The sequence below is a fragment of the Salvia hispanica genome, chromosome 4, assembly GCF_023119035.1.
Source record: "Salvia hispanica cultivar TCC Black 2014 chromosome 4, UniMelb_Shisp_WGS_1.0, whole genome shotgun sequence".
NCBI classification, from domain to species: Eukaryota; Viridiplantae; Streptophyta; class Magnoliopsida; order Lamiales; family Lamiaceae; genus Salvia; species Salvia hispanica.
Window position 1 is genome coordinate 4,111,059 of NC_062968.1, and position 26,618 is coordinate 4,137,676.

At 35.9% G+C, this 26,618-nt stretch overlaps 4 protein-coding genes and 1 long non-coding RNA gene across 5 annotated transcripts in view; 3 read left to right on the forward strand and 2 right to left on the reverse strand.

Annotated features, from left to right (window-relative positions):
• Window positions 1-1,069, reverse strand: part of LOC125223769 (transcription factor bHLH71-like) — a 7,770-nt gene extending 6,701 nt beyond the window's left edge. The window contains exon 1 of the mRNA XM_048127063.1: window positions 622-1,069. Within this exon, the coding sequence (XP_047983020.1) occupies window positions 622-945 (324 nt within the window). The 5' untranslated portion in view covers window positions 946-1,069. The remainder of the gene's footprint in view (window positions 1-621) is intronic.
• Window positions 1,070-11,772: 10,703 nt separating this feature from the next.
• LOC125223876 lies at window positions 11,773-13,526 on the reverse strand. The gene is made up of 2 exons (XR_007176794.1): window positions 12,677-13,526; window positions 11,773-11,983 (listed from the first exon to the last, which is right to left on the reverse strand). It is a non-coding gene; the product is annotated as an uncharacterized LOC125223876 (long non-coding RNA).
• Window positions 13,527-16,700: 3,174 nt separating this feature from the next.
• LOC125218403 (transcription factor GTE10-like) lies at window positions 16,701-18,142 on the forward strand. The gene is made up of 4 exons (XM_048120063.1): window positions 16,701-17,357; window positions 17,438-17,680; window positions 17,782-17,874; window positions 17,984-18,142. Exons 1-4 carry the CDS (start codon window positions 16,701-16,703, stop codon window positions 18,140-18,142), a joined length of 1,152 nt encoding a protein of 383 aa, XP_047976020.1.
• A 610-nt stretch (window positions 18,143-18,752) lies between these two features.
• LOC125218408 (RING-H2 finger protein ATL29) lies at window positions 18,753-20,382 on the forward strand. The gene is made up of 2 exons (XM_048120066.1): window positions 18,753-18,818; window positions 19,278-20,382. Exons 1-2 carry the CDS (start codon window positions 18,753-18,755, stop codon window positions 20,346-20,348), a joined length of 1,137 nt encoding a protein of 378 aa, XP_047976023.1. The 3' UTR covers window positions 20,349-20,382.
• A 4,721-nt stretch (window positions 20,383-25,103) lies between these two features.
• On the forward strand, window positions 25,104-26,616 carry LOC125223315. Its single transcript, XM_048126399.1, has 3 exons — window positions 25,104-25,542; window positions 26,076-26,248; window positions 26,332-26,616. The coding sequence occupies exons 1-3, from the start codon at window positions 25,165-25,167 to the stop codon at window positions 26,426-26,428; spliced, it is 648 nt and encodes a 215-aa protein (XP_047982356.1). The 5' UTR covers window positions 25,104-25,164; the 3' UTR covers window positions 26,429-26,616.
• The last annotated feature ends 2 nt before the right edge of the window (window positions 26,617-26,618 follow it).

Below are 26,618 nucleotides of genomic sequence, written 5' to 3' on the forward strand. Positions count from 1 at the left end.
AATTGAGGCTTGGTCACCCTGAAATTAAATTAAATAAAATATAAAACAATGATTTAGAAATAGTACTAGAATCATTAAATGAGGTAAGTGTGGTGAAAGTTGATAAGATGAGAATGAGATTTTTAGTAGGACAGAGACAATAAGAGACATGGGGAGGTTGAGAGTATTACGTCACAATATTCTGTTGCATCACAAACATCAACAAGAGCAAAATTAATGCAACCTATAACTAAAAGATTATTTGGAGAAAGTATTGAGATGAATTAGAGACTAAGCACCTGTGGTATAGCACTCATATAGGTAGCTAATTTTGCCTCATATATATAGGTAGAGCTATAATGTGTCACATCTAATTGGCTTATACTCGAGGCGAACAAAGACAACAACATATGTCCAAAACAGACAGAGAGATGAATGAAGAAGATGAGTGAGTGCAAGAACTATTCCGGAATCAAATTGTACCTTACTGAAATTCAAATCTTGTGACTTTTTTTCTTTTCGGTAGAAAAACAGTGCAAATTCAAATCACATTATTATCATGAAGTGAATAGTACTTAATTGGGTTCTCTCCTCAATAATTAATTTCAATTTTAACATAAACATAAGTATAAAGAAGCTTACTCGTTGAACATAAGATTCCGGCATGAGAGAGCGCAAGACAGCAAGATGTTCATTCATTTGCTTGCGGCGGTTTCTTTCAACGGCAATGTGTGTCATTCTCTGAGTTTCGGCTTCCTCTTTGTTCTTGCACACTTTAGGCCTCCGCCGCCGCTTCTTGCGGCCCTGCGCCGCGGCGGTGGAGGTTTCCGGCGGGGGAGGCGGGGGAGGCATGGAGGAGCAGCTGGAGAAGTCGCGGGGGCTGGGTTGGGAGGAGTCATGGAATGGGGCTGTGTCAAACATGATGAAGTTGAGGAGCTCAGTTGAAGAAAGTGCTTCGAGAGCCATTTTCTCTCTTAATTTGCTAATATTTGATTTTGAGGAGTTGCTTTCATCTTTATAGTAGAGATTTGAGTGCCCCAATACTATTGACTCTTGTTAGATTATAAAGCCTTCAATCATTTTATTGTCTTCTTCACAATTTTTATATGATTAGAGTGCCATTCTCAGAATAATCAGTTTAACTTTTTATTAATACATGATTGTAATTCCTTTTGGTCCCATGTGTGAATTCAAAACGCCGTTGTACAATTTTACCGGTGGAAAATTACAAATACTACAATTAATTAAATTGCACTGGCAATTCTTTTCAGTAATTCGTAACGTAATTATATTTAAAGTTAATTAACTTTAACTTAAAAACAATATCCACCCTGGTGGATAGTGAACTTAGTTCGTGTCATAGATCTGATCTTGCACTAATATAAAACACCGCATCCAAGAAATAATTTTTACGGATTACAATATTCTTTAATAGCAGAGCAAACAATATTCAATAATCATGGTTCATTAGTTATAGTATACTAACAAAAACAGCAATACTTGACCCAGATTTCATTTTTAACTTTATCTGGACAAAAGAATTGTAAAGATTCCATGTTAATTAAACTATTATTAATTGGTTAAAATTAAACGGTATCTGGTCAATAGTTTGGTTTTTAGGGAAGAATTAAGAAAGACGCAATTTCTATTTAGGGCCTTCCCAATAAATAAAATTCAATGTTTTAATTATAGGAGTATTTGCAAACTCTAACACAATATTTCGGTATAGATAATTAATTTAGTCATAAATAGTGATTCGCTTCGATAGTAACACTATAACTTTTTCTTGTACAAATCTATCTAACCAAAAAAAACAAAAAAGTGTAGTAAAAGTATTGAAAAAAGTGAGTGAGTAATCACTAATCAAGCGCAGTTAATTGTTAGAAAGAGAATCGTCGTAGTAGAGTCAAAGCGAGAGATTTAGTTTGATTCTAATTGGAGAATTTGCCACACTGATTCAAATTAGTTTGATTCTAATTGTAAATTAGGGTCGTGTTTCCTAGTAATAATTAAAGGACCTCTCTGTGACATAGTCAAACAGAATGTAGGAGAGCTATCCGAATCACTATAAATACTGTGTCGTTTCCTTCTTTATTATTTAGTGTGCCGATACTTTGTCGCAACATATCTTGCAATAATTAACATAAGTAGGAGTACTAATTTAGTTACTCTTAAATCAGTCGACCTAACCCAATTTAAATTGAAACAAAACTTCCAGAATGCAATCTAGTTAATTTGATCTTGAATTGCAAAAATCCTTGTGTTTCTGTGTGTTCAGAATTGTAGTCCCTAAAAAAATAATGTCTGATTAAGGATATTTTGTCCAGTCAATTAGGGATATTAATTTGTGTTTTCGAATAAAATCACATGTGCTTTAAAAATGTCTTCAACATTAGTATCCTAATTTAAATTATCTTAAAAAAAGTTAAAAGGTACTCCCTGTGTCCGTGAATAGGAGTCTCGTTTTTTCCGTTTGGGTTCGTCCGCAAATAGGAGTCCCGGTTCATAATTACTATAAATGGTAAAAAGGCCACACATTCCACTAACTCATTCCACCCGCATATCATTTAAAACTAATATATACAAATGAGATATTTATTCCATTAACTTTTTTTAATTACTTTTCTTAACATTTCTTAAAATTCGTACCAGATTAGTGAACAATTGCATCCTCAATTTAAGGACACTTTTTTTTTCACCCTCAATTTTGTCTATTTTTAAATTTTTACACCGCAGGTAGTTGTCTCTAATTTTGTGTTCCTAGAAAATAAGTTTGTCTCAAATATAGTTCTTATTTCATGTTTACAAAGTATACGAGTGCTCTAACCATCGGGCTTGCTTTCTTGACTCATATAATACTAGAACATTAGATCATTAGTATTCCGAGATTATGTTTACATGCAAATGTACAATATATATTTCGATTGCAATAAAATTCATATACTCTTATAGCCAATTAAAAATCGTGTGTAAAACTAATTCTTGCATTTTATACATGCTTCCATAAGAGCAACTCCAAGGGAAGAAGGTAAATGAAAAGGGTATATCATGCTTGTACCTTCCCAAAAAGTGCAATATACTTTTCTAAGAAGTAATCAACTCCAAGGATAAAAGGTATATAGAAAGGTATATCATTTAAAAAAAAAAAAATAGTACAAGATGCATTAAAAAAAATATAAAGTGTAATACCTTCTCAAATACCTACCCCATTGGAGAATGATTTTTTATGAAAAGAAGGTAAATATGGTGGTTATATGATTTTACCTCTTCATTGATGGAGAGGTAAAGATACCTATTCAAAATGGGAAAATGTATAATACCTTCTCAAATACCTCTCCCCTTGTGAATGATTTTTCATGAATAAAAGATAAATATGGTAGTTATATGACTATACCCCTTCATTTACCTCTCCCCTTGGAGATGCTCTAACAAACTTATCTTATAACAGCAAATAAGATACGTAATTATTTGCATTGAAAATTCTTCAAAATATTCGAAATTGAAAGCACAAATAAAACCATTCTTAAGTTGAAGGACATTATAGTTCATTAAATCTTAATCTTTTGCCTTCATTGACGTGTTTGTTTGAGACCCTTAATATTAGTTTATTATAACATTAATAGTAAAGATGTTTTATAAAATGCACGTATTTAATTATAAATATAAATTTACATCTTTAATTATAAAAAAATATCTTAGACATCCTCTTCTTCTTTTTTATTCCCTCAACCGCGTGAGTTTAATTTTATTTTTATTTACGAATCCAAAACTGGAATAATTTAGTTGTGATTGTTTCGGATTTTTATGGTTATGATCATTAAAATTGAAAATTGGTGTTATTATGGAGTATGTAAAATGTTTTGACAGACGATGAATGGTGTCAAACACAAAGACAATGTCTGAAATGTAGGGGGGAGTGGGACCCAAATCTATTTTGAAGTATGGATAAAAACAACAGATCGAGCTGTCCAAAGAGATACCTCTCACGTTCTAATTTTCGTTTTGGAATCTGTAAAAATCAGACTCACCGCTCACCCAATTTTAACACGTATTCACTTGTTTTATACGTTTATACCCGTCTCTACATGTATGTCAATACCTCTATATGCAATTACTCTGCTTTATTCCGCACATTTATACTCTATTCTGATATACTTGCAAGATTTTAGTACTCCCTCTGTTTTTATGTAAACTAGCTCAAAATCCACGGGTCAATCCGAACTACTCGATAAAATTATAGGGTTAAGGCCGAAAAATCGCAATCCATATTTAGAAATGGGCTACACGGGCTAATCCGCTCGGGTCGCGGGTTATGCGAGCAGGCCCGAGTGGGTTGCGGGTTAGCCCACGGGTTGAACATTTAATATCAAAATATAATTAAAATTTTGGATTATATATACTTATACGAAGTATATTTGGTAATATCAATATTAAATACAACATTGATATGAAGAATATATGGTAATTATGTCTTTTCTCTCAAATTGAAAGTTAGGGTTATATGAAATGCATGATTTCTAGTTAATTGTAGTAAGATTCACATGTGCTATTAATTAAACGATATGTTTATCTATTTTGTTTCAATTTTCAATTGCTATATTTTCTTTCTCTTGATCACTTTGATAATACTTTACTCTTTGCGACAATCTGCTTTTTAATAATTTAGAATATTAGATTGAATAGAAAGTAACATATAAGATTACTATTGATCCGAATAGCCCATGAGTTAGCTCGAAATTCGAAGATTTAGGGTTAGGGCCGAAAATTTATAACTCGAAAAATTCACAGCCCAAGTAACCCGCACCGAAATAGCTCGACAACCCGAGTGGATTGGCCTGAACTCGAGCGGGTTAGCCCAATTGACATCCCTAGTTCCACCACAAGCAAACCACTTATTTTAGCATAAAAATTTAAAGAATTAATATTTAAAAAGTTTAAGTAAAGAGAGTAAGTATGAGAGAAGAAAAAAGTAGAGGAATAAAAAAATAAAACATGTGAAAAAATAAAGTAAGAGAGAGGATTTTTCACTTAAGGTGGAATGATTCACTTATAGTGGGATATTCCAGAAAAGAATGTGACACGCTTATAATAGGACAGATGGAGTATAATATATCAATGTTAGATTCGATTATATTATTTGAAATTCTCTATATTCACTTAAAAGTTCTAAATTTGATATATATATAATCAAACTATAAAACAAATTTAGAAAAATATGTGAACACCCATAAATGATAAATGATGGCTTTGAATATATTACGAAACAAAAAATATTGCCAAGCCCATATAAAATACCCCATTAATTCATAAAATAATTCTACTACTACTGATCTGTCACTATATTTTAAGAGTATTAAATTAATTTATTTAATAGGATGCACTATACGGTTAAATGTTATTATGTTGGGTCCAGTAATGGTAAACAGTGATAAACGAATAGTTATAGTTGTAATTAATGGTTATATTGGTTGTGTGGGGTATTATTACTAAAAATGGAATAGGTCAGTAGTTTGTGATGGGGTAAAAAAAACATTATGCAGGAGTACTATTTTTATTTTTTATCTTGCTAATATTGGAGTATAATAATATAGATTACATTAAAATAAGTATTTTATAGTATTAGTTAAATGAATTAAATGATGCTAATGATTAGCATTTATTTTTAAATGTATATAAGTTGTATTGAGATTGGTCATAGGATATTAGTCAATATGTGTGCAGTTTTTGCAATTCAATAATCATGGCATTGGGGTGCAGTTATCAATATATGAGAATGGCTAGTGTTGTAATCGGCAAAGCTTCAATTAATAATTTAATACCATCCCTAAGAAATATTCTGATTAAATTTAAATTATACAGAAACCTAAGTTAAAATTTAGTCTACAATAATAAATAAGGTGCGTATAAGCCTTAGATAATTATAATATAGGTGACTCCATAAAAAGTTTATTGAGGAGTGTACGAGTGAATACAAACACATTGAAACGACTTGTATTCATCTGATGCGAACCATTATGTTTTTATGTAATCTAACAAATTTGAGCAATTAACAACTAAAGCTTATTTCTTTAAGTAATACTACTAGGGATTTAAATTATGCAATTTTTTTGTATTCAATTAATGTAACATTTGAATTTTAATGTAATGATTTCTGAATTTTTAAATTAGCATCAGTATGGATGTTCGAGCACGCACTTGCATGCTTGCATATTATTCTATTGATCCCATTGATGCACATGCTTTCTTCGCCTCTGATATTGTGACACATATTGATTGATTTATTTTTCTATTATAATCAGAAAATGGAATTAAAGCAATTATACCAAAGGCAAGAATTGTCTTCGATTTTGTTTAAATTGTGTATTTTTTATTTAATAATTATTTATGTATTTTTTTTAATATCAATAATGTAATTTTATTTATGTGAATGAAATTTTGTAATGTTATCTTATTATAAATTAATTTAATTAGAAATTATTGCATGATTTAAAAAATGAAAATTGAGAAAGAAGAAAAGTACATAAATAGTTTAATTTTCAATGGCAGTAAATAGTGTGAAAATGCATGTGAATATAATGCTCAAATAATTAGTGCTTTAAGGGTTGTGAATGTTTTAAAAAGGTGAATGGATGGATGACTTCATTTTAAATTTAGATAATTATGGCCCAAAATGTTAAATAAAAAAGTGCTGCTCGTGATCTTTTGTTTGCAAATTGACTTGAAATTTTGGTCTCTTGTGAATTTGATTCTCATTAAATGCCCTGCCCCTAACTGTAATCCATAATTTCCCTTTTGAAACAATATTGTCCCACCTTTGTTGTTTGTTAGAAGGCCAAAATCCACAGACTTCATTTTCCCCCAAACAGGTTTCACTGTTATTAGCAACTCTTACAAAATGTTTATGTTTAAATGGGAGGATAATATCAATGTCATTCTAATTAATTGGGAATTAATATGCACCGTTAATTTTCAAATGATCTATGATTCCCACAAAAAAATTGAAAATACAATACTAACTAGGATTACAACCAGTGGCGGACACACAGCCAAGGGAGGAAGGGCTTAAGCCCTCCCCCAATTTTTTTTTTTAAAGATTTTGTACTTTAAATTTTTTTGAAATTTCTGAAAAATGCCTTCAACCCTCACCAAACTACTATACATGAAGTCTAAAATGCAAAAAACTGAATAAGAAGGAGGGGCTGAAAATTTGAAACTGCAGAAGAAAGTTTAGAAAAAAATGGCCGTCGTTGCAACTTTAAGGAAGAAGATGAGATAAAAAAAGACTAATTAAATTAATATAATACTCAAATTGGCAAATGTCAAGTCACATACCGATAGGCTATGCCTATATCACGTGTTCTACTTCTGTATAAAGTAATTTTAGTTTATTAAACATAGTTTAATTATTTTAATTCAATTTAAGACTTATTGTATAAAGTAAGTTCAAATGTTTATACTGGAAAGGTTATTCAGCTTCGCGATGCCTTATTCATTCAGCTTTATTAGTAATATTCTTTCTTGGTATATTTGAAAAGAGCTGATCACAAAATTATAGTAGTAATATTATTATTGGGTGGACATTTTTCAATAAAGTAGTACTCCTTTCGTCCACAATTAATTGGCATAAATTTTCTTTTTCACACTTCCATGATTAATTGTCTAATTTACTCCCTCCGTCTCATAAAAATATACATTTTTTTAGTCAGTCGTACAAGAATATTCACTTTCTAATTTTGAAAACTTTTTTCTCTCTAATGAGGTGTGACTCATTCTCCTATAACAATACTTTAATTAATTTTTCTTTATATCTCTCTTTTATTTTTTTACCAATTATATATTAAAACTCCTGCCCAACTAAAAATGCATATTTTTTGTGGGACGAACGAAGTACTTTTTATTACTGTTGATAATGATTTTCATGTTCCACTAGTCCATTCCATTAAAAATTTATTATAATAGGACTCACATTTCAATAACTTTATCCACCTATTTTTCACTATATTACTTAAAATCTGAGTAGAGTAAAACATGCCAATTAGTCGTGCACGGAGGGAGTTCTATAATATTTTTTTATGTTATTTATACTTAAATTTTATACGTCACACTATACCAATTTCACTTTAAAACTCGTGACGCTGCAGAAATCTCTATTTTAAAAGACGAAGGGAGTTGTATGTTAACTACAAAAAATTTAATGTACAACCAGCCCCTACCACGAAATATTTCTGCGTCCGCCACTGATTACAACATATTCATGACTGCATACAATTGCGCATAGGATTACAACTACCAACGGTGCAATTGTAACGTAACACATTTACTATACAAATTAACTTAGTTTGCTTTTTTTTTTCTTTTTTTGCTTTTAGTACCAACAACCAACTCTACTATGTAGTCACTTGCATTATTTTTCAACACATGTTACATAGTTTTAAATGGGGTTTTGTTTGCTTTCCAACTACTAAATAACAAACTATTCCCAAGAATTAATGTTTATTCGATACTATTATATGCTTAGGCTAGAGTTCTAAGGGAATGCTAGTTTGATTTATCGAGGTATAATAGAAACTAAGCTCTATAAAATCTTTTAACACTTGTGTTGATTCCCTTCTTTATAAAATCGCATTTTGAAATGCTTGAAATTCACTGGTTTTTATGTTAGATATTTTCGTTGGCTACATGTATGTAAATTCATTTTTTGTCATCCAATTTAGAACAAACCAAATTCCACTCCAGCCAAAAAAATCAAGTCAACATCAAAACACCAGCTCATGATAATAAAATCCAATCGAAAATCAAAACAAGAAACACCAATTACAAACACAGGAACTTGCCATCTAGGTCAACTCGAAAAAATCAAAATCAGCCATTCGAAATATAGGAACATGGCACAGCCAAACAATGGGAAAAAATATCAAGCCAAGAGCAATCGACAATGTCATGATCAAAACAATCTAGCCAAATTCAAAATCAAAACAAAGAAACACATCAATCGGCCAAATTAAGATAAAGAAACAAATAGTGTTTCATTCATGCCATGCAATACACATCAATAGTTGCATACTATGAACATGTCATACGAGTAACTTTCCCTATATACACGCCGAGCTTTTTTATGATAAAAACTCGCTTGAATGAGGAACACCGCAGCTGCATTAATCTGAACAAAGAACAACGATCGAGTCATCAAAATCAAACATATAGAATCACACTTCAACCGTGAATTTTGATACTGTGGAGACGGGCCAAGACCAAAATGACACGGGCCAACCGGCTGAAAATATTTACTATGGGTACTTAATTATAAATGGGGTTTGAATTCACAGTATGTACATAAAAGGTACGATGCACGTTATGGTATATATGAATTGGTTGTATTTGAATTTGAAGAAGGGTGAAAAAAAAGGATGGACTGTAGTGTTATCTGGAGAAGAGGGAAGGTGCAGATGGACCATGCTCCAATCTGTCAAGCGCCCCAATCCATGTGACAAAATCTGACCCCTCGGAAACTACACTACAACAACAATCATGCACATTCAACTCTCTACTCTCAACCCCCTTTTGTTTTTTTATTCATCTTTTTTTGTTCTTTTTTGTGTCTATATTGAATGCTACCTTGGAATAAAATCGATTGCCTTCTTTCTGTACCTTAATTATCCCCCTACATTTATTTACTCCTATTTATTTTCCACATTTCAACAATGATGGAATTTTGTAAAAAATGGTGGTGTAATTATATCAATTGGAATTCTGTTCATATGGTTATATTCAGTAGAATTTAACCGAGTTATACTATTTTAAGATCGATTTGTACTATTTTAAAACTTAATTAACCGATTCTAACAAGCATTATAAATTAAATTTTGCTATGGAGTATTTTATTTTTAAAACAAGATATTTTATTCTATTGCATAATATGTTTTCTGTAGCCAATTGAGATAGAGTCCATTTATCATTAAATAATGTACAGACATATAAGTTCCATGCCAATTTTATTATCGGTACAAGAAGATTATCTAACAAAGTAGCAAACCGGCAAGTCCAGTTGTCTCAGGTCCAACATTGATATATCAACAGTATATTAACAGGTCTCAGGTCCAACATTGATATGTCAATGAAAACAAGTTAATTGGATCAAATTCTTATTGAATTTAGATTCAAATAACTCCAATTACAGATTCAAATGCGAGAGGAGGAATAGAGCACTCTGACGCAATATCTTATTTCATGAACCACATGTTCGGTGTATAGAAGCCCATGCATCTATCTATATATTTGCCATATCAAATATGGACGCAATCTATAATTAGTACTATTTCCATCCAAAAAAATTAGTTGTGTATGGCGAGTTTTAATGCAAGATTCGGGAAAATAAGAGAAGGTTAGGCAGAAATATTAGTTGAAGTGTTGCTACTGGCAAAATGGGAGTCACCTTGTTAGAATTTTTTTTTTATACTATAAATAGATAGCTAGAGATTAACTTTGATGCACAAAAAAATATAGAATTATTTTATGGACATAGGTAGTAGGAGACAACAAAATCATAGTACTTAAAAGTGAGAAGGTCGGCTCTAATTAAAATTCGTGGGCCGATTTAAACAATCTGCTAAATTTAGAATGTTAGATTAGAGCATCTTCAAAGAAGAATGGTAAATTGAAAAGGTATATTTCTTATTTACTTTCTCAAAAGATAATTATACATTCTTAAAAAGTAATGTACTCTAAGGAAAGAAGGTAAATTAAAAAATCAAATAAAAATAACTAACATTTTTCCCTTTCTACCAAAAAGAGGTAAAGATACCTTCTCAAAATGAAAGAAGGTATAATACCTCCCCATATACCCTTTCCATTGGAGCAAGAATTTTTATGAAGAAAAGGGAAATATGATAGTTATTTCCCTTTACCTTTCCATTTACCCCTTTTCTTTGAGATGCTCTTATGAAATTTCTAACTCAATAAAATTTTAATCCTATTAGTCCGCACTCTTGATCCGCAATCCAAGTAGGCAGTGGCGAAGCCAGAAATTTTACGATGGGGGGCCAAATTACTGTTATTAGTTATAGGATTTTTTTGGTGTTCGTGACGTCGGAAGCTCGAAATAATTGATATTTTTAAGTTTTACATATGTATAATGGAAGAAAATGATTTTTTTAATAATATTGAAATGTCCCATAGCAAATATCAATGAAAATCTAATTATAACCACTAGAATATAATAATTATTTTTTCAATTTTTTTTATTATGAGTATAATAATGGAAGAAAACAATTATGAACTAATAAAGAATTAATATTAACATATGGAAGAATAAAAAGTTTGCACATTAATAGAAAGAATGAGGAAACTAAGTTGTATAAATAGAACTAAAAAAGTTGCATAGAAAGAAAGAAGAGAATAAAATGTAACGTCCCCAATGGGAATTGAACTCAAGCCAAGCAAATAGGAGACATAATCCCAACCAACTGTACTCTCCGATTTACAATTAGTTTTAGTTTACATGTATAATATATAGGTAAAATAGAAATTGATAGGGGGACCATGGGCCCCCGGCCCAAATGTGGCTTCGCCACTGCAAGTAGGACTAACTTGAAACTGGATGGACTGAACCTCGACGCAACTATTGCCTGTTCATGCAGCTTGTTGACAACTTTTTCAACACTTTAATTGTCACGCCCACATTTTCTAAGGATAGAAAACATGGTTGATCGCGACTAGGGGTGGGTTAAAGAAGCGGAGAAGAAAGGGGAAAACAACAAAACTCGACCAAAGCTTGATATAAATGAGAATAGTTCGAATAAAATCAGAGTATCATCTCAATAATTGACAACTCAAAGGGATACAATATCTCATCAATAAATGATCTCAAAAGAAACAACATTCAGCGGAAGCATTCGAGAGAAGAATAATATTATGTATGAAGACATAATATATTCGGAACATTTAAAAGCAAACACAAATCTTCACCAGCTCTGCTCAACACCCATCGCGCTCGTCACATCTCAACCTGCACATTTTAAAAAGAAATGCAGGGCTGAGTACTTGATGCACTCAGTGGACTCATGCCGAAAACATTTTATACAAAGTATTTATCATGCCACCATTGAGTGGCCTCGGGGTTTTAACTTTGAAAATGCCCGAGACACTAAAATCATTTCCATTGTAAAAGTCGGTTGATCAACCATTTTCCCATAGATGTCTACCATATCTGATCCATTGATGACAAGGAATGTGGCCACATTCCAAGTCACTTGACCGGCCGACCCAAAAGATGGTTCACGATCCCCATTGGTGTACACTAGCCTGAGTAGGGACTCACTCCCTAGTCAGACCCGAATTCGATTATCCATAGATGGCAAAAGCCACATCAGATAGGTTCCATAGAATAAAACAAAACACGGCATGACAAATATTCATTTTCACATAAAAATATACTTAGGGCATTGCCCTTATTTAAAAAGAAAGCCCACCTCGTTCATTTAGCTTCTTAATTCTTCTTTACGTTTCATTCTCGAAAAGCGTGCATGAAGTCACCTATTGGTTTAGTATACTCCGGCCCAATCTTCATTTAATTAATTTGGCTCATACCAAGTACTCTAATCTATCTCCTTTATTAATGCAAAAAGGCCCAAATATTTAAATTAATTCATTTGCCCAAAACATTAAACAAAACAAGACTAAATCCTCAAATCTTTTCTACCTTACGTGAACTCCCATCTCTCAATTTGTTAGCGCCTGCAATCTCAAATCTTCCTCCCCCTTTCACTTGTTTCTCTCCTCCGTCGTCTACTCTCTCCGTCTAGCTTCTCCCTTCATCTCCTCTTTCTGATTTTACAGCGCCGCAGTCTCTCCGTCGAGCCGATAGCTGCCGCCATGGCCAGTGCTGTCACTATGTGCCGATGCTCGTGATTCCGCCATGAGCCCCTGCTGCTCGGTGCCCGATTGCTGCCATTCGTGACTCTTGAGCAGCACCGCCTCGTCGCTGCCACCATTCGGAAATCACCTCAAAATAGAACTCTCAATCTCTCTCTTGCTCACGCGGTCTCCGAAACAGATTCCGATCTCTTTCAAAACTCGGCACCGCCGCTGCCACCGTTCTTTTCATCGGGCAGTGAGCTTGACAAGCACAGCTCCGCCTCCGTCTATCCCCTTCATCCCTCTCTCAACCAGCGTCGTCGATCTCCTGCCCAATCGGGGTAGTTCGCAGTTCAAAACAATCACCATCACTGTTCGTAAGCAAGTTTCGCTGATGCTATTGCTGGATCACGCCGCCGTGCAGCCGTGGTCGTTGCTGCCAGCACAGAGCCGGCGCCGCCTTCCTCCAGCACGTCGTTCAGCAGCCTCGCCGCCGCTGCATTCGGTTGAACGGGAGCCGTCACGCTCCTAACATCGTCTATTTTCTTTCTCAATCGTCGCTGCCTCACTCTTTTTTTTTCCCTCAACTCTCGGTTTCTTCTCTCCAAACTATTTCTTCTCAACTTTGTGAAAGGGTAGAAAACTGCAGTAGATTGGTGGTTCTCTCTCAGATTTTTAGTCGTGGAAGAACGTGGAAACATGGACTACTTATACTATAGTTGGGAAAAAGATATCTATATATATATCTCAAAGATTTTATTTAATTTTGGTTGGAGATTTTTCAGATAAAAGGGGAAGATGGGTGAATAGTCGTGGGAAGGGAGTTGAGATATATTTTACCAACTATTTGACTGCATAATTGGAAAAAAGAATTTGGTATATGGGCCTTTTCAAAAGTGTTTTATTTATATGAATAATTGGTCTTCGAAAGAATAATTATTTTGGCGCAAAATGTAAAGAAATAAAGGTAGAAATTTTTCAGGTGCACAAACGATGTCTTTCGATGACAAATAAAAAGGTAAAAAAAGTCAGGGTGTTACATTAATAAAAAAAATTCAAATGAATATCCGATGTACGTGCATTAGATTTTTACTAGCATTCGATTTTTACAACAGAGCTAATGCCTTTGTTCGAGACATATATGGCCTAATCTGCAGCTCGTTACGAGAGCTGAGAAACTGGCTGTGGATCTTAATTGATGCCACTCTTATTAAATTTCATCAAATTTCATCGATTCTTTATCCCCTTTGGGCAGAAACTGGCTGTGGATCTTAATTGATGCCACTCTTATTAAATTTCATCAAATTTCATCGATTCTTTATCCCCTTTGGGCTTTGTGTATATAATTGGTGATGTGAGGGGGGTTGTTGTTTGTGAGTAAAAAATTGAGGAAATGTAAATTTGGCAAATGGTATACTTGTCTCATGAGGCCATTTTGCTGTAATGTTTGGGGCTGTATCACTTTCCCCTATTGACAAATTGCATATCTTTCAAATTTTTTGGTCGACGACCTCAAACAAATTAATCGATAGTATTGATTAATATATAATCTATCAAACACTATTTGAAAACAGTTCTTTTACTAAAAAATGGAATGTTCCAGGAAAATTATTGTTCCAAATGGACCATTTATATCCATATGCGTTGGGATCAATTCATGAATCTCTCAGCGGCCCGGGAAAATAAGATATATAAGAGGATCGAACCATTAATTCTTCCTACTTTAATTTCAACTTGATAAATGTTGGATGATCCAACATTTCATTATAGCGGTTCCATTATCAAAATTCTCTTGTTTGAATTAAGAAAAGTAGGAATAAATAAATAAAAGAATTTAATATCTATTTGGAAACGGTTCTATATGTTCCCTGAAATTTATTGTTGTAATAATACAAGTATAACTTACGTGGCATGATTAGGATAAGACTGATTCATTATTTCATTTATTCATAGAAGAAGATTAGAATGCTATATGTAGAAGAATATTAGTAATAGGCTAATAGCTATTCAACTGATACATTGCCTCAGATTAAGCACCCTAACTAGTAATTAATTCACTGTTAATCTAATTGTTTGTAGCCGACTAGCTAATGTCAGTATGTCACAACATTTTCCTAACTGTTAATTGGTGGGTGATAATGTCTACATTTCTATCATCTTGCGTAATTTTATCTTTTTGCATAAATTTTGAGGCAAATTGCAAGAAAATCATCAAATTTAGTTAAATTGTGATAATCTGTAACTTAGAAAACTTTTATTATAACGTTGACTTTTTTTGTCCCATAATCCACGGCTTAAAAATTTTAATTTTTACATGTGGTTTTTAAACTATAACTTTGTAGGAGTACATCTTATTTTATACTCCCTCCGTCCCTTATTAAGAGTCACACTTTGACCGAGCACGAGTTTTAAGAAATGTAAAGAAAAGTTGGTTGAAAAAGTTAGTGGAACGTGGGACCTACTTACCATTTATAGTAAAAATGAAGTATAACTCTTAATTGGGGACGGACCGAAATGAAAAAGTGTGACTCTTAATCGAGGACGGATGAAGTAATTCTTAGCTAATTTATTAACTCAATAGAATAGAACGACCAATTTAAGTTGACTAAAATTTATTTGGATAATTATTGATTATTAAAAAAAAAGTTGAACCTAAGTAGTAAGTACTCCCTCAGTCCCCGATTAAGAGTCACATTTTTCCATTTCGGTCTGTCCCCAATTAAGAATCACACTTCATTTTTACCATATATGGTAGTAGGTCTCACATTCCACTAACTCACTTCACTCACAACTTATTATAAAACCAATATAAAAAAGTGGGTCCCACATTCCACTAACTTTTTCAACCAACTTTTCTTTACATTTCTTAAAACCCGTGCCCGGTCAAACTGTGACTGCTAATGGGGGACGGAGGGAGTACCTAACTAACTTGTAGTATCACTAACAATAGTTTAAGATTAATTAACCGACGAGATAACATCATTATTTCCTTATTTCTAAATTCCTAGTCAGCGTGAAGTCTTAATATCCTAACAAAAGGTCGGTGCTTTCATTAACCCTCCGAACCCTATTTAAACTCAAGATTCAGATAATTTCACTTAAAACTTACGCAAACTAAATCTCTTCGAAGCCCTCTGCTCTCCTTCATCTTCGAAGCCCTCTGCTATCTCACGAACTTCCTCAGCATGTAAGTATGGTTACAAAACCTAGACTTTGATTTGCAGTCGGTAAATTCTTTAATTGGCTGTTTGTACATTCATAAGTCTGAAGAATTCGATGATCGTGTTCCATTTATTCATGATAAACTTTCTGTGAGCCCCAAAAATCAAACAACTTTTCTTGTTCGACGAAGTGCTTTTTTTGTTTTATGAAGAGGCATGCACAAATTGATTGTAGAAATAGGGATATTAAGTTTTAATTAGAGTTGGTAGTAGTAAATATTATTCCAAATATTTGTCCTAATCTACTTGAATTTCTGTTTCGACACAATTCTAACTGTTCGCTTTTATTGTTCGAATGTGTTTTTTGGTTTTCTTAAATTATACTTCTATTTGATATCTTGAGTTCACGATTTGATTTTGTCTTATTTCTCATGGCCAACTTTATGGTTTAGATGCATTCAATTCATATGAGAGAATGTATGAAACATTGTGATTTCTGATTATTTCTATATAAATTGTACTGTAATCTTATATGATATCAAACGTGTGTTCACGATTTAATTTTTAAGCTATTTCTCTTGGCCAACTTTATGTTTTGGATGTATTCAATTCATATGAGAGAATGTACTATGAAACATGGTGATTTCTGATGATTTCTGTGTTTTTGTTGTGTTTTCTCAGTGTAATTGAAGTACTACTACAAGTTCAATGGCTGGAAACAGAACTCAAACAATGCGGTGCAATCTGATGCAACTGCCTCACAAGGCTGCTACGAACAACACAGCTCGTTGTTCTTTGAAGTTCACAGTAACTTCCGAGGCAAACGTTGCAGTGAATCCATCTCGTAAACGGCGCTCAGAGATGTCCATTGATGATGACCAATGGTGGAAAAAGCAGAAGATGGGCTGCAAAGTGGCAGCTGAGTGCACTCAGCTTCTGAAAGGATTGATGGATCGTAGAATAGCACAGGGGTTCGCTAGGCCAGTCGATCCATTGAAGACTCCTCCTGATTACTTCAAGATGATCAAGAATCCAATGGATTTAGGAACAATAAAACGTAAATTGGAGAGGAATATGTACTCTGCTGCAAATCAGTTTGCTGATGACATTGTGCTGACTTTCGGGAATGCTATGTTGTATCACCCTCCTTCATCTGAAGTTTATCGCTTTGCAAGGCTATTGGATTGTAATTTCAGGAGGATGTGGGGAATATTGGCTGCAAAATTGAAGCTAGTTGTAGAAAACAGTCATCAAGTTATGAAGCCAACAATTGGCCTGATCAAAGCTCCCATAGCTGAAAAACGTGGCAGCTCAAGGCGCGTATCAGTAGAGAAAAAATTGAAGCTCGGACGATTGATTAAGAATGTAAGTATGGTTGTTCACACCTTCAGCTTTCCACTTTCATAAAATTTGGCACTAATTGAATTCTCTATCAATGTGAACAGATCAAGCCTGGAAAAGCAACACTGAATGGCAGCACATCTTTGAGCAAAACTGCGGACAAAGGTGTGAACCGTTGTCAAGAACCAGCTATTGATGCTCGTACTCGTGGGGTGGTTCCAAATGAAGAAAAGAGTCCTTGCTCAACTCCTGCTGAAGGTGACCAAATGTCGCCAAAGAATGCTTTGCGGGCTGCAATGCTCAAAAGACGTTTCGCTGATACTATCTTCAAAGCACATCAGAAACTTGTATATACATTAAACTTACACTCTACTACACTCTATTGTATACTTGGTTGTATATATCAGTATGCATAATACTAATATTGTGTGTTTCTTTACTGGTGTAGTATGAAAAAACAGGGATTGAAGAACAATTCGAAGCTGCTAAAATGGCGTCTCGTGAGAGAGAAAGAAACGCTGCAAGGATGGCACTAGAGAAGGTACGTAGTTCATTGACTGATAACATTTGAACAGATAAATTGAATCTTTTTTTTTAATGTTAGTTTTGAGTTAATGCTAACCAAAACCGGAAACTGTTTCGTATTGCAGATCAAAAAGACCGTTGAGATCGATAGTCCTCCAAACTTGCTGAGAGAGATGGATATTCTATTTGGTTGCTATTCAAACCCCAAGTCATTGGAGAGAATTGGCTTTTACTTGAAGCAAAACTATGTGGAAGAAGATGAAGTATATGAGAAAGAAGATTAATCCAGAAGAAGGAGAAATTTTCTTGTAGAAACAATCGTATATATTTCCAAGAATGAAGAAAGGAATCATATATAGATTGAAATTCTTTGTATATACATTCATGAATTGTTATCTATAAAAAGTCCTTAAAGTCTCACACCCAAGTCTCTATTGAAATTGTTTTACTACTAGTCAGTATTCAGGTAAAACTTTATTGGGGCCTTCTTGATTTCATGAAAGCATGCATAATTTTTGGGTCAATCAATTTTATGTTACATGCAGTCGATCAAGTTGATTAAGTTTTGTTCTTAAGGTGGATTAGCAATTTAGCATAGATCATTAATTCTTTTAAATTTTAGGTCACGGGAGTTGCCTTTACACAACTTAGGGATTTTTTTAAAAAAATTCTATAATTAAATTATTAAGTCCCATGTTCAAAAATCATACTCAATGGTAAATCTCTATTGGCAATTTTAAGATCTTAGATTTCCATATATAAAATCTCTATTGGTAATCAAACAATATTCAAGTGGTAATAGGTAAGAGTACAGATTCTCAAATGTTAGGGTACACGTTTTCCTTATATAAATTTTAAACTATTAATATTGTGAATTTGTGACTGTTGTCATATATGTCAATTTTGAACTCTCAATTTTCTAGCATTCTAGGAATCTCGTATGGCCCCAATCTGATTCACGTATATGCTCATGAAAATAATAGTTTTAACTATATTTAGTAAAGTCCATATATATTTGATCAAATATTAATTCAACTAGTATGCTTTTGTCAAATACAAAGAGTTGCTCAACTTGCTTGTCGTCGCAATGTTGAAAAAGATTAGGGAAACCACTTTCCCTCTTATGCTACAGACTTTCTAATCATTCTACATGCAGTTCATAGTTGTAAGTAGATAGATCACAATTCTTAGAAAATGTATCAAGTAGCTAGTAAATGAAGATAAAAAGCCTCAAATTAAAATATTTAATTTTAGAAAATATTGTCAAATAGTAATTCATGTGCAATATTAATGTTGGGAATCAGTGAGACTCGCTCAATTGAATCTAAATTTAGCCACAGAAATTGATAATCAGCATACATACAAACACACAGAGCCATAATATTAGCTGCATTAATAAATTTTAATGATAAAATTAAGGTAACAAATTTAGACAGAAGTAGTAAGTTTACGAGTGCCTCTCCTCGTTTCTCTCATCTCAACAATGCCACACTCTCTAACTCTCCCAAACAAAAAATCATTCCCCAAATCCAAAACCAATTCCCTAAAAATGCAGATCATCATCATCAAAAACAAGACCGCAATTGTATAGCCACAAATCGGAATCCCATCTCCACCGGGGCAATGGCAACAGGCGTGGCCGAACCCTTGCCGCCGTCGACCTCCACCGCACCGACCTACTCCTACCCTCCCGTCATCATCATCCTCACCATCGTCCTCCTCATCTTCTTCTTCGCGGGATTCTTCTCCATCTACTTCTGCCGCTGCTTCATGCAGAACCTCCTCTGCACGTGGCACCTCCGCCGCAGCACCACGGCGGCCCCCTCGGGCGGGGCTGCAGGCGCCGCCCCGGGGGGCGCCGGGCTGGACCCGTCGATCGTGGAGTCGTTCCCGACGTTCACGTACTCGACGGTGAAGGACTACACGAAGGAGAGGTACGGCGTGGAGTGCGCCATCTGCCTGGTGGAATTCCGGAGCAGCGACGTCCTCCGCCTCCTCACCGCCTGCTGCCACGTGTTCCACCGTGAGTGCATCGACCTTTGGCTCGAGTCGCACAAGACGTGCCCGGTATGCCGCCGGGACCTCAACTCGCCGCTGCAGTCACCGGTCAAGTCGCCGAGGGTGTCGGTCAACGAGGAGGACGAGGGGACCCGCCAAGAAGTAGACAGCTGCAGCGTCACCATCAAAGAAGAAGACGAGGAGGGGAGGAATCAGGAGGAGGGCGGTGAGATGGAGACGGAGAGGGAGAAGTTCTCGAGATCGCACTCGACGGGACACTCGATAAAGAGGAATAGGGAAGGGGAGGAGAAGTATACGCTGATATTGCCGGAGGAGGTGAAGTCGAGCATCATAAGTAGGCATAACTCGAGCAAGAGTTGGACGAGTTTCGGTGATTTTAAACGTAATAATAATAAGAGTGCTGACAATCACGAGAGAGTAGCCGAGGCCGAGTCTTCTGGGGTGCCTGCTGAATCAGACCACATAGTATAGCCAATTTTCATCGTTTTTCATTTTGGTGTTAGGTTTTAGTTGGAAGAGCTTTGTCATTTTTTTGTCGATTTTAGTGTAAGATATAGATCAGAGTAAATTAACTACTTCAAAATTGCTCTCCCGGTATTTTATTCTCCCTCATTCCCCATTGTGTGTTCCGATTTTTTATTTTGATCTGTTTAATATTAAGAGCATCCGTAATAGCGGATGTCCCAGCGGACGTCTGACCGCGTGCCGTGCGGGACGTCCGCTATTGCGACGTTTTCGGAGGATGCGGACGTCGGCGGCGAACGAGCGGTCATCCGCAGGTGTGCGCGGACGTCCCAATTTTTTATTTATATTTTTTTTATTCTTTATTTTTTAAAACTCTATATATACGGTTCGTTGAACTTCATTTCACTTGCACCACTTGTATTAACGAGTTTATTTTTCTACTTTCATTTTTTTTAAGATAAATGGAGCACGACAGTGATTCTCCCACCACGAGCGAGTCACAAACGCCGACGTTTCCCGTTGAAGGTGGGGGAAACGCCAGCGTAACTGCAGGATGCCCTGAATGGTGCCAATGATTCCCCAACCCCAAATGGCGGGGATGATGCCCGGATACTATAATATGTACCCTTGGTGTGCAGGGATGGGTGGGATGGTGCCCCGAATGCCCGGGGTGAGTGGAGAGATGACAGGGATGTCGCCCGGTATGATGGGGGAATGATGCCCGTAATGGCGGCCGAAATGGGGGGAATGATGCTAGAGATGAGCGGGATGATGCTCGGTATGATGCAGGGCATGTCTGCCGCTGCGGGGGATAGCGGAGTGGGGGTCACCCAACCATCTAGGGACAATGTGTATCGCCCCTTCGTGGATTTATTGTCTAGCAATTCCTAGAGTACTCCTCTGGAGACTCAGTTCACCGGCATTGAGACTTTCTCTTTTGAAGAGTTGGGGATATCTCCGGTCAGGGAGTCTCCCACTGAGATAACACCGGCGGTAGAAAAGTTGAAGAAGAAGGGCAAAGGGAAGGGCAAGGGCACTACCTCGTCCTCGCGTGCGGGGGACGAGGGGGAGGCCGGCGAGGGAAAAAGGACCATCTGGAGCGAGGCGGAAAATTGTCGCGTTGGCAAAGGCCTGGGTCAATATAGTCGGGGATCTCTACATCGGGTCTAACCAAACTATCGAAAGATTGGTGGCGCATTAGCCAGAACTACATCAAATTCTGCCCGCTAGGTGGGAAGCCTCACAATGGGGAGCAATGCCGGAAACAGTGGGAGCGGCTGAGGTGGGCCATAAGCCGATTTGCCGGCATCTACGAAAACAACGTCCGCACGACAACCAACGACATGTCCATGGAGGATGTGAAGACTTTGTCCATGCAGTAGTACCCCGACAAGTCGAAGAAGTTCGGCGTCTTCAATTATTGGGAAGTATATGTTGTGCTGCAAGAGTCCACCAAGTTTTGTGCGTGTGTTGAAGCTGGCTGACCGAAGTGGACGAAGCTCAACTCCTCCGGCGAATACAACTGCAGTGCCAGTTCCCACGACCTCCCCGACGCCGCCGCAGAGATCCCCACCACTCCATCGTTTTCCCGCCGCCGTCGCCCGATTGGGCAAAATACCTCGATACGGATGGCGAGGAAAAGCATAGCAGGTCCCACAAGGTCAAATCGACAACCCCTACCCAGGCATTGCCCACCTCGCGCGCATGCAGCAGCAGTAGGGCATGATAGACACCATTGAAAAGTGGCGGGGGGGCGACTGACCCCCTATACAGGGAGATGCTGAAGGGGGTCATCGACAGTATGAAGCGCGATTTGGACCTCCCACCCCTGCCCAAGAGTGACGCCATGACTGGCCAAGGGGACGACGTGGAGTGAGTAGGGGGCCGCGTGTGTCGAAGCTTTGGGGTGTATTTTTTTTTATGAACTACTTATTTTTTTTCTTTATTTATGTGCTCCCTCCGTCCGCCATTAGGAGTCCCGGTTAATTTTGCGCATTTGTTTTATAAAAATGATAATAAATAGTTAAAGTGGAGAAATGGTAAAGTAGGAGAGAGAATAATGATAACAAGACTCTTGTCAACATTATTCTCTCTCTTACTTAACTATTTCTCCGCTTTAACTATTTATTATCATTTTTATAAAATGGGTGCGCAAAAGTGACCGGAACTCCTAATGGAGGACGGAGGGAGTATGTATTTTTTTTTTTTGAAATAAAATGGTTGCATTTTTCCCGTATTCGTGTTGAAATTTTTATTCTGTAAATTGTTTAAATTTGGTGAATTTGTGAATTTTTATTATTGTTCTTGTCTGCCGGGATGTCATTGGGGATGTTCGCTATTGTGCAGTGGGATGTCCTTATGACATGACAGTGTTGTGGGATGTCCTTATGACGTGACAAGAGGTGTTTTTGGGGTGTCCGCCAGGACGTCCGTCCCTATTCTGGATGCTCTAATTGTCCCATTTTATTTTCATCTTTTGGAATTGACCCACATTCTAACTCATTCTCACTCGTATTTTATTACTACCTTCATCCACGATAAAAGTCACATTTTGTCATTTCGCTCCGTTCCATAATAAGAGTTATATTTCACTTTTACCATAAATGGTAAGTGGACTCCACATTCCACCAATTTATTCCACTCACTAACTTATTCAACCAACTTTTCTTCGCATTTCTTAAAACTCGAACTCAACCAAATGTGACTTATTGTGAGACGGAGGTAGTATAAAACTAATAATCCATTCATTCCTTCAATATAGTAACTTTTGAAACGGTACCGGTTTTAATGCAAAATTAGTAAACTAAGTGAGAGATAGACAGAAAAGTGAGTTAGTAAAAAATAAGTCCTATCTCATTAGAGAGAAAGAGCTTTCCTAAAATAGAAAGTTTTTTTTAAGGGCGGACAAAAAAGGAAATAGTTTCTACTTTAGGACACGGAGGGAGTATATACAAATAGTACCCACATTATACTAATTTTTATAACTCATTTTTTACTACTCCCTCCGTCCACTATTAGGATTTTTGAAACAGTTCTGTTTTTTAAATATTTGAGATTGTTAACTGTCTATAAATATTTTCCATATTTTTGAAACAGTTCTGTAGTAATTAGTTCATTTTTAATCACATTCCGATGCAGTGGTTTCCTGATGCCCGCCCATTTGAATCCAGTTTCAGTGGATCCAAATTTGCAAGGCCCTAGAATTTATGCGCAGCCTGCGTGCCCCTAAATTTGCAACGCTATAAAATAGAACCCAATCTCAAGCCCATTTGAGCTCTATACTTTTATTACGAAAAAACTATTGCCAGTTAAAGGTATCGCGTTTGATGAGCGTTTCTGAAGTTAATAATTTATTTATGCATATTAATTTAATACACACCACCATTGTCACAAATACTCTTTTAGGTAACTAACAACATTGACAAAAAGTAAATAAAAACTCATGTATTTAGTGGAAAAATTATGAGATAGTACTCCATATTATCATACAAAATTAATAACTAGTTTAGTTAAAATATTAGATACGTATATGATAATATTTGAAATTCATAATATGTAAAAAAAAATTGTAGTGCCTTAATTATCTATTGGTCAAGGAATCAATCATTATTAGACGCAAATTAAATTACTTTTGAGAAATACTTAAAAATTCAAAACAAATTCAACCTGTTTACTTCAAAGTTGATGAGTTGAATCGGCCAAATTTTTTGATTTCAATATATGAATCGGACGGATAAAATATCGGTTTGCTGTTAAACCGGCCAAATCAAAACATTGACTAGAAGAATTGCATGGAAATCCCATGTCACACAAAAGACAAAGTGATTACACGTGAAATCACATGGCCCCAATACTCAATTGTTGAATCGTAAAAAGAGTATAACTTGAGTCGCAACACGTTCTCATCAAATTAGTACAAAAACTTTTGTACGGACCATCAATCAATGAATTCAGTTATTGAATTATACTAGTATCATTTTAACTTGAATTATCTAGCTCAATATTGTTTCCGTTAAAATTTAAGTAACTACGTCTATGGAACATTTCATGGTCCAATTATAAAATCTCACTGAATCACGCTTGCTTTTACTGTTTTACAAGTTTTGTTTACTTCTCTTTACAAAGTTTTTAGTATAAAAATTATTACACGCAAACATAAGTCTCCCTAATGCATATATATATATTTATAGTAATGAATTAATAATAATAATGATAATATAATAAAAATGAAATGAGGGCAATGCACAGAAATGGTAGGGGGAATGAATATGATGTGATGATGGTCATGGTCTCATTTATAGCGACCGTTGCGGGGAAGCTTCCGATGCCATCATTTTACTTAATTTGTTTTTCTTCACTCTTGTCTCCTCTTTACTATATTGACTTGCTTCATTCTTACTACTATGTCTAAGTAGTAGTATGGTGTATCCAGCCCACTTTTCAAATCATCCTATTGGTTCTCAGGATGTGGTTTAATTAATGATACAGAAATGAATACATATATCTGATTAAGGTAAAATTAATTAATTATATTGTCTCGATTCATGAAAATAAGCTAATTTGTAATCAGCCACGTATCAAAAGAAGCAAAATTAGTAGTAGCAGTGTATGTGTGTGGAGTTGAGATCACGTTAAGTGTGTGACACATGGGCCCAGACCCATTCAGCGGCGGTTGCCAAGCCCAGCACGTGCATCTCCGCCACGCGTCCCAATTCTAAATGCTCACGTACACATACATAAAGCCCAAATCTCACTCGCTTTTCCACTTTCTTGTGATCTCATCAAAACAAATCTTCAACACTTTCTACTTCAACCAACAACCATGAACTCCATGCTTTTCCGCTCAGGTTCCGGCCCCATCCCTGTCCAAGCTCCGCCCTCCTCAGCCTCACCTCGCCCCTCCATCTCCGTACCGTCGCCGCGCCGCCCCAGCATCCGCCGGTCCTCTTCGGAGTCCAACGTCATCCGATCGGAGACGAGGACGCCAAGCCGGCAGCGCTCCCGCTCCTTCAGTTCACTGCGGATACCCGAGGAGCTGGGAACCCCCGGCGGGGGAATGAACAAGAACCGGAACTCTGGGGGCGGCGGAGGGAACGGCGGCGCAGAGGGGGACGACATCGGGGCTTATTACGAAGAGATGATTAGGTCCAATCCCACCAACTCTTTGCTCTTGAGAAACTACGGCAGATATTTGCATCAGGTAACTAGTGCTCCTATATTCGTCTATGAAAAATATTCTTGTTTTTTTAGTATACTTCGTTTGGATTGTTTATCAAAATTACTCTTTATCTATTTTTACTAAGTTTTCCATTTTAACAAGGTGGATCTTGCTTTTTATTCACAAGACTTCAATAATTTTTCTTTCCATCTTTTTTTATACCAATTACTCCCTCCGTCCTCGATTAATTGTCACATTTTGATCGGGCACGAACTTTAAAAAATGTAAAGAAAAGTTGGTCGTAAAAGTTAGTGGAATGTGAGACCCATTTTTTTATATTAGTTTTATAATAAAATGTGAGTGAATTGAGTTAGTGGAATGTGGGACTTACTTACTATTTATTGTTACTATTTATTGTAAAAATGAAGTATGACTCTTAATTGGGGACGAACTGAAATAGAAAAGTGTGCTCTTAATCGGGGATGGAGGGAGTATATTTTATTTTCAACAATGCATGTTTATTGTGATTAAAATGGGTAATATATGTGGTTGAATATGTGATATGATTGATGTAGGTGGTGGGAGATGTGGTGAAAGCGGAGGAGTATTATGGGAGGGCAATATTGGCAAGCCCAGGAGATGGAGAAGTGCTATCTCTATATGGGAACTTAATATGGGAGACTCATAGAGATGAGAGCAGAGCCAATTCTTATTTCACTCAAGCCATTCAAGCGTCCCCTAACGACTCGTATGCTCTCTCTCTCTCATAAAAGTACTTGATTGTTTTTTATTGGCTCTTATATATGTTGTGCTCTTGAATTCTTTCTACAGTATGGTTTTGGGTTCGTATGCGCATTTCTTGTGGGAAGCAGAGGATGAAGAAGAAATGGAGACTCAACTTCCACCAATCATGGTCTCAGCTTTCTGACTTTGTATGCATGAATATATATATGGAGAGAGTATTGAGAGGAGCTGTTCTAACGACTATACGAATTGTATGTTAACCATAATAAATGAGAATGTATCTAACTAGCCTTACCTGGCTCATGTTTGTTTGGGTAAATTAATATGAACCGTTGAAATTTATGTGCTAATATTTGATCTTCCTTTGTTCCACT

What these genes read in the sequence shown, in the direction of transcription:
- LOC125218408 (XM_048120066.1), top strand. Translation starts at nt 18,753, where the DNA reads ATGTCAATTTTGAACTCTCAATTTTCTAGCATTCTAGGAATCTCGTAT. An exon ending in ATGGCCCCAATCTGATTCAC is followed by an intron (nt 18,819 to 19,277) that starts GTATATGCTCAT and finishes GATAAAATTAAG; the next exon opens with GTAACAAATTTAGACAGAAG.
- LOC125218403 (XM_048120063.1), top strand. Translation starts at nt 16,701, where the DNA reads ATGGCTGGAAACAGAACTCAAACAATGCGGTGCAATCTGATGCAACTG. An exon ending in TCGGACGATTGATTAAGAAT is followed by an intron (nt 17,358 to 17,437) that starts GTAAGTATGGTT and finishes CAATGTGAACAG; the next exon opens with ATCAAGCCTGGAAAAGCAAC. An exon ending in TCAAAGCACATCAGAAACTT is followed by an intron (nt 17,681 to 17,781) that starts GTATATACATTA and finishes TTACTGGTGTAG; the next exon opens with TATGAAAAAACAGGGATTGA.
- LOC125223315 (XM_048126399.1), top strand. Translation starts at nt 25,165, where the DNA reads ATGAACTCCATGCTTTTCCGCTCAGGTTCCGGCCCCATCCCTGTCCAA. An exon ending in ACGGCAGATATTTGCATCAG is followed by an intron (nt 25,543 to 26,075) that starts GTAACTAGTGCT and finishes TGATTGATGTAG; the next exon opens with GTGGTGGGAGATGTGGTGAA. An exon ending in CAAGCGTCCCCTAACGACTC is followed by an intron (nt 26,249 to 26,331) that starts GTATGCTCTCTC and finishes TTCTTTCTACAG; the next exon opens with TATGGTTTTGGGTTCGTATG.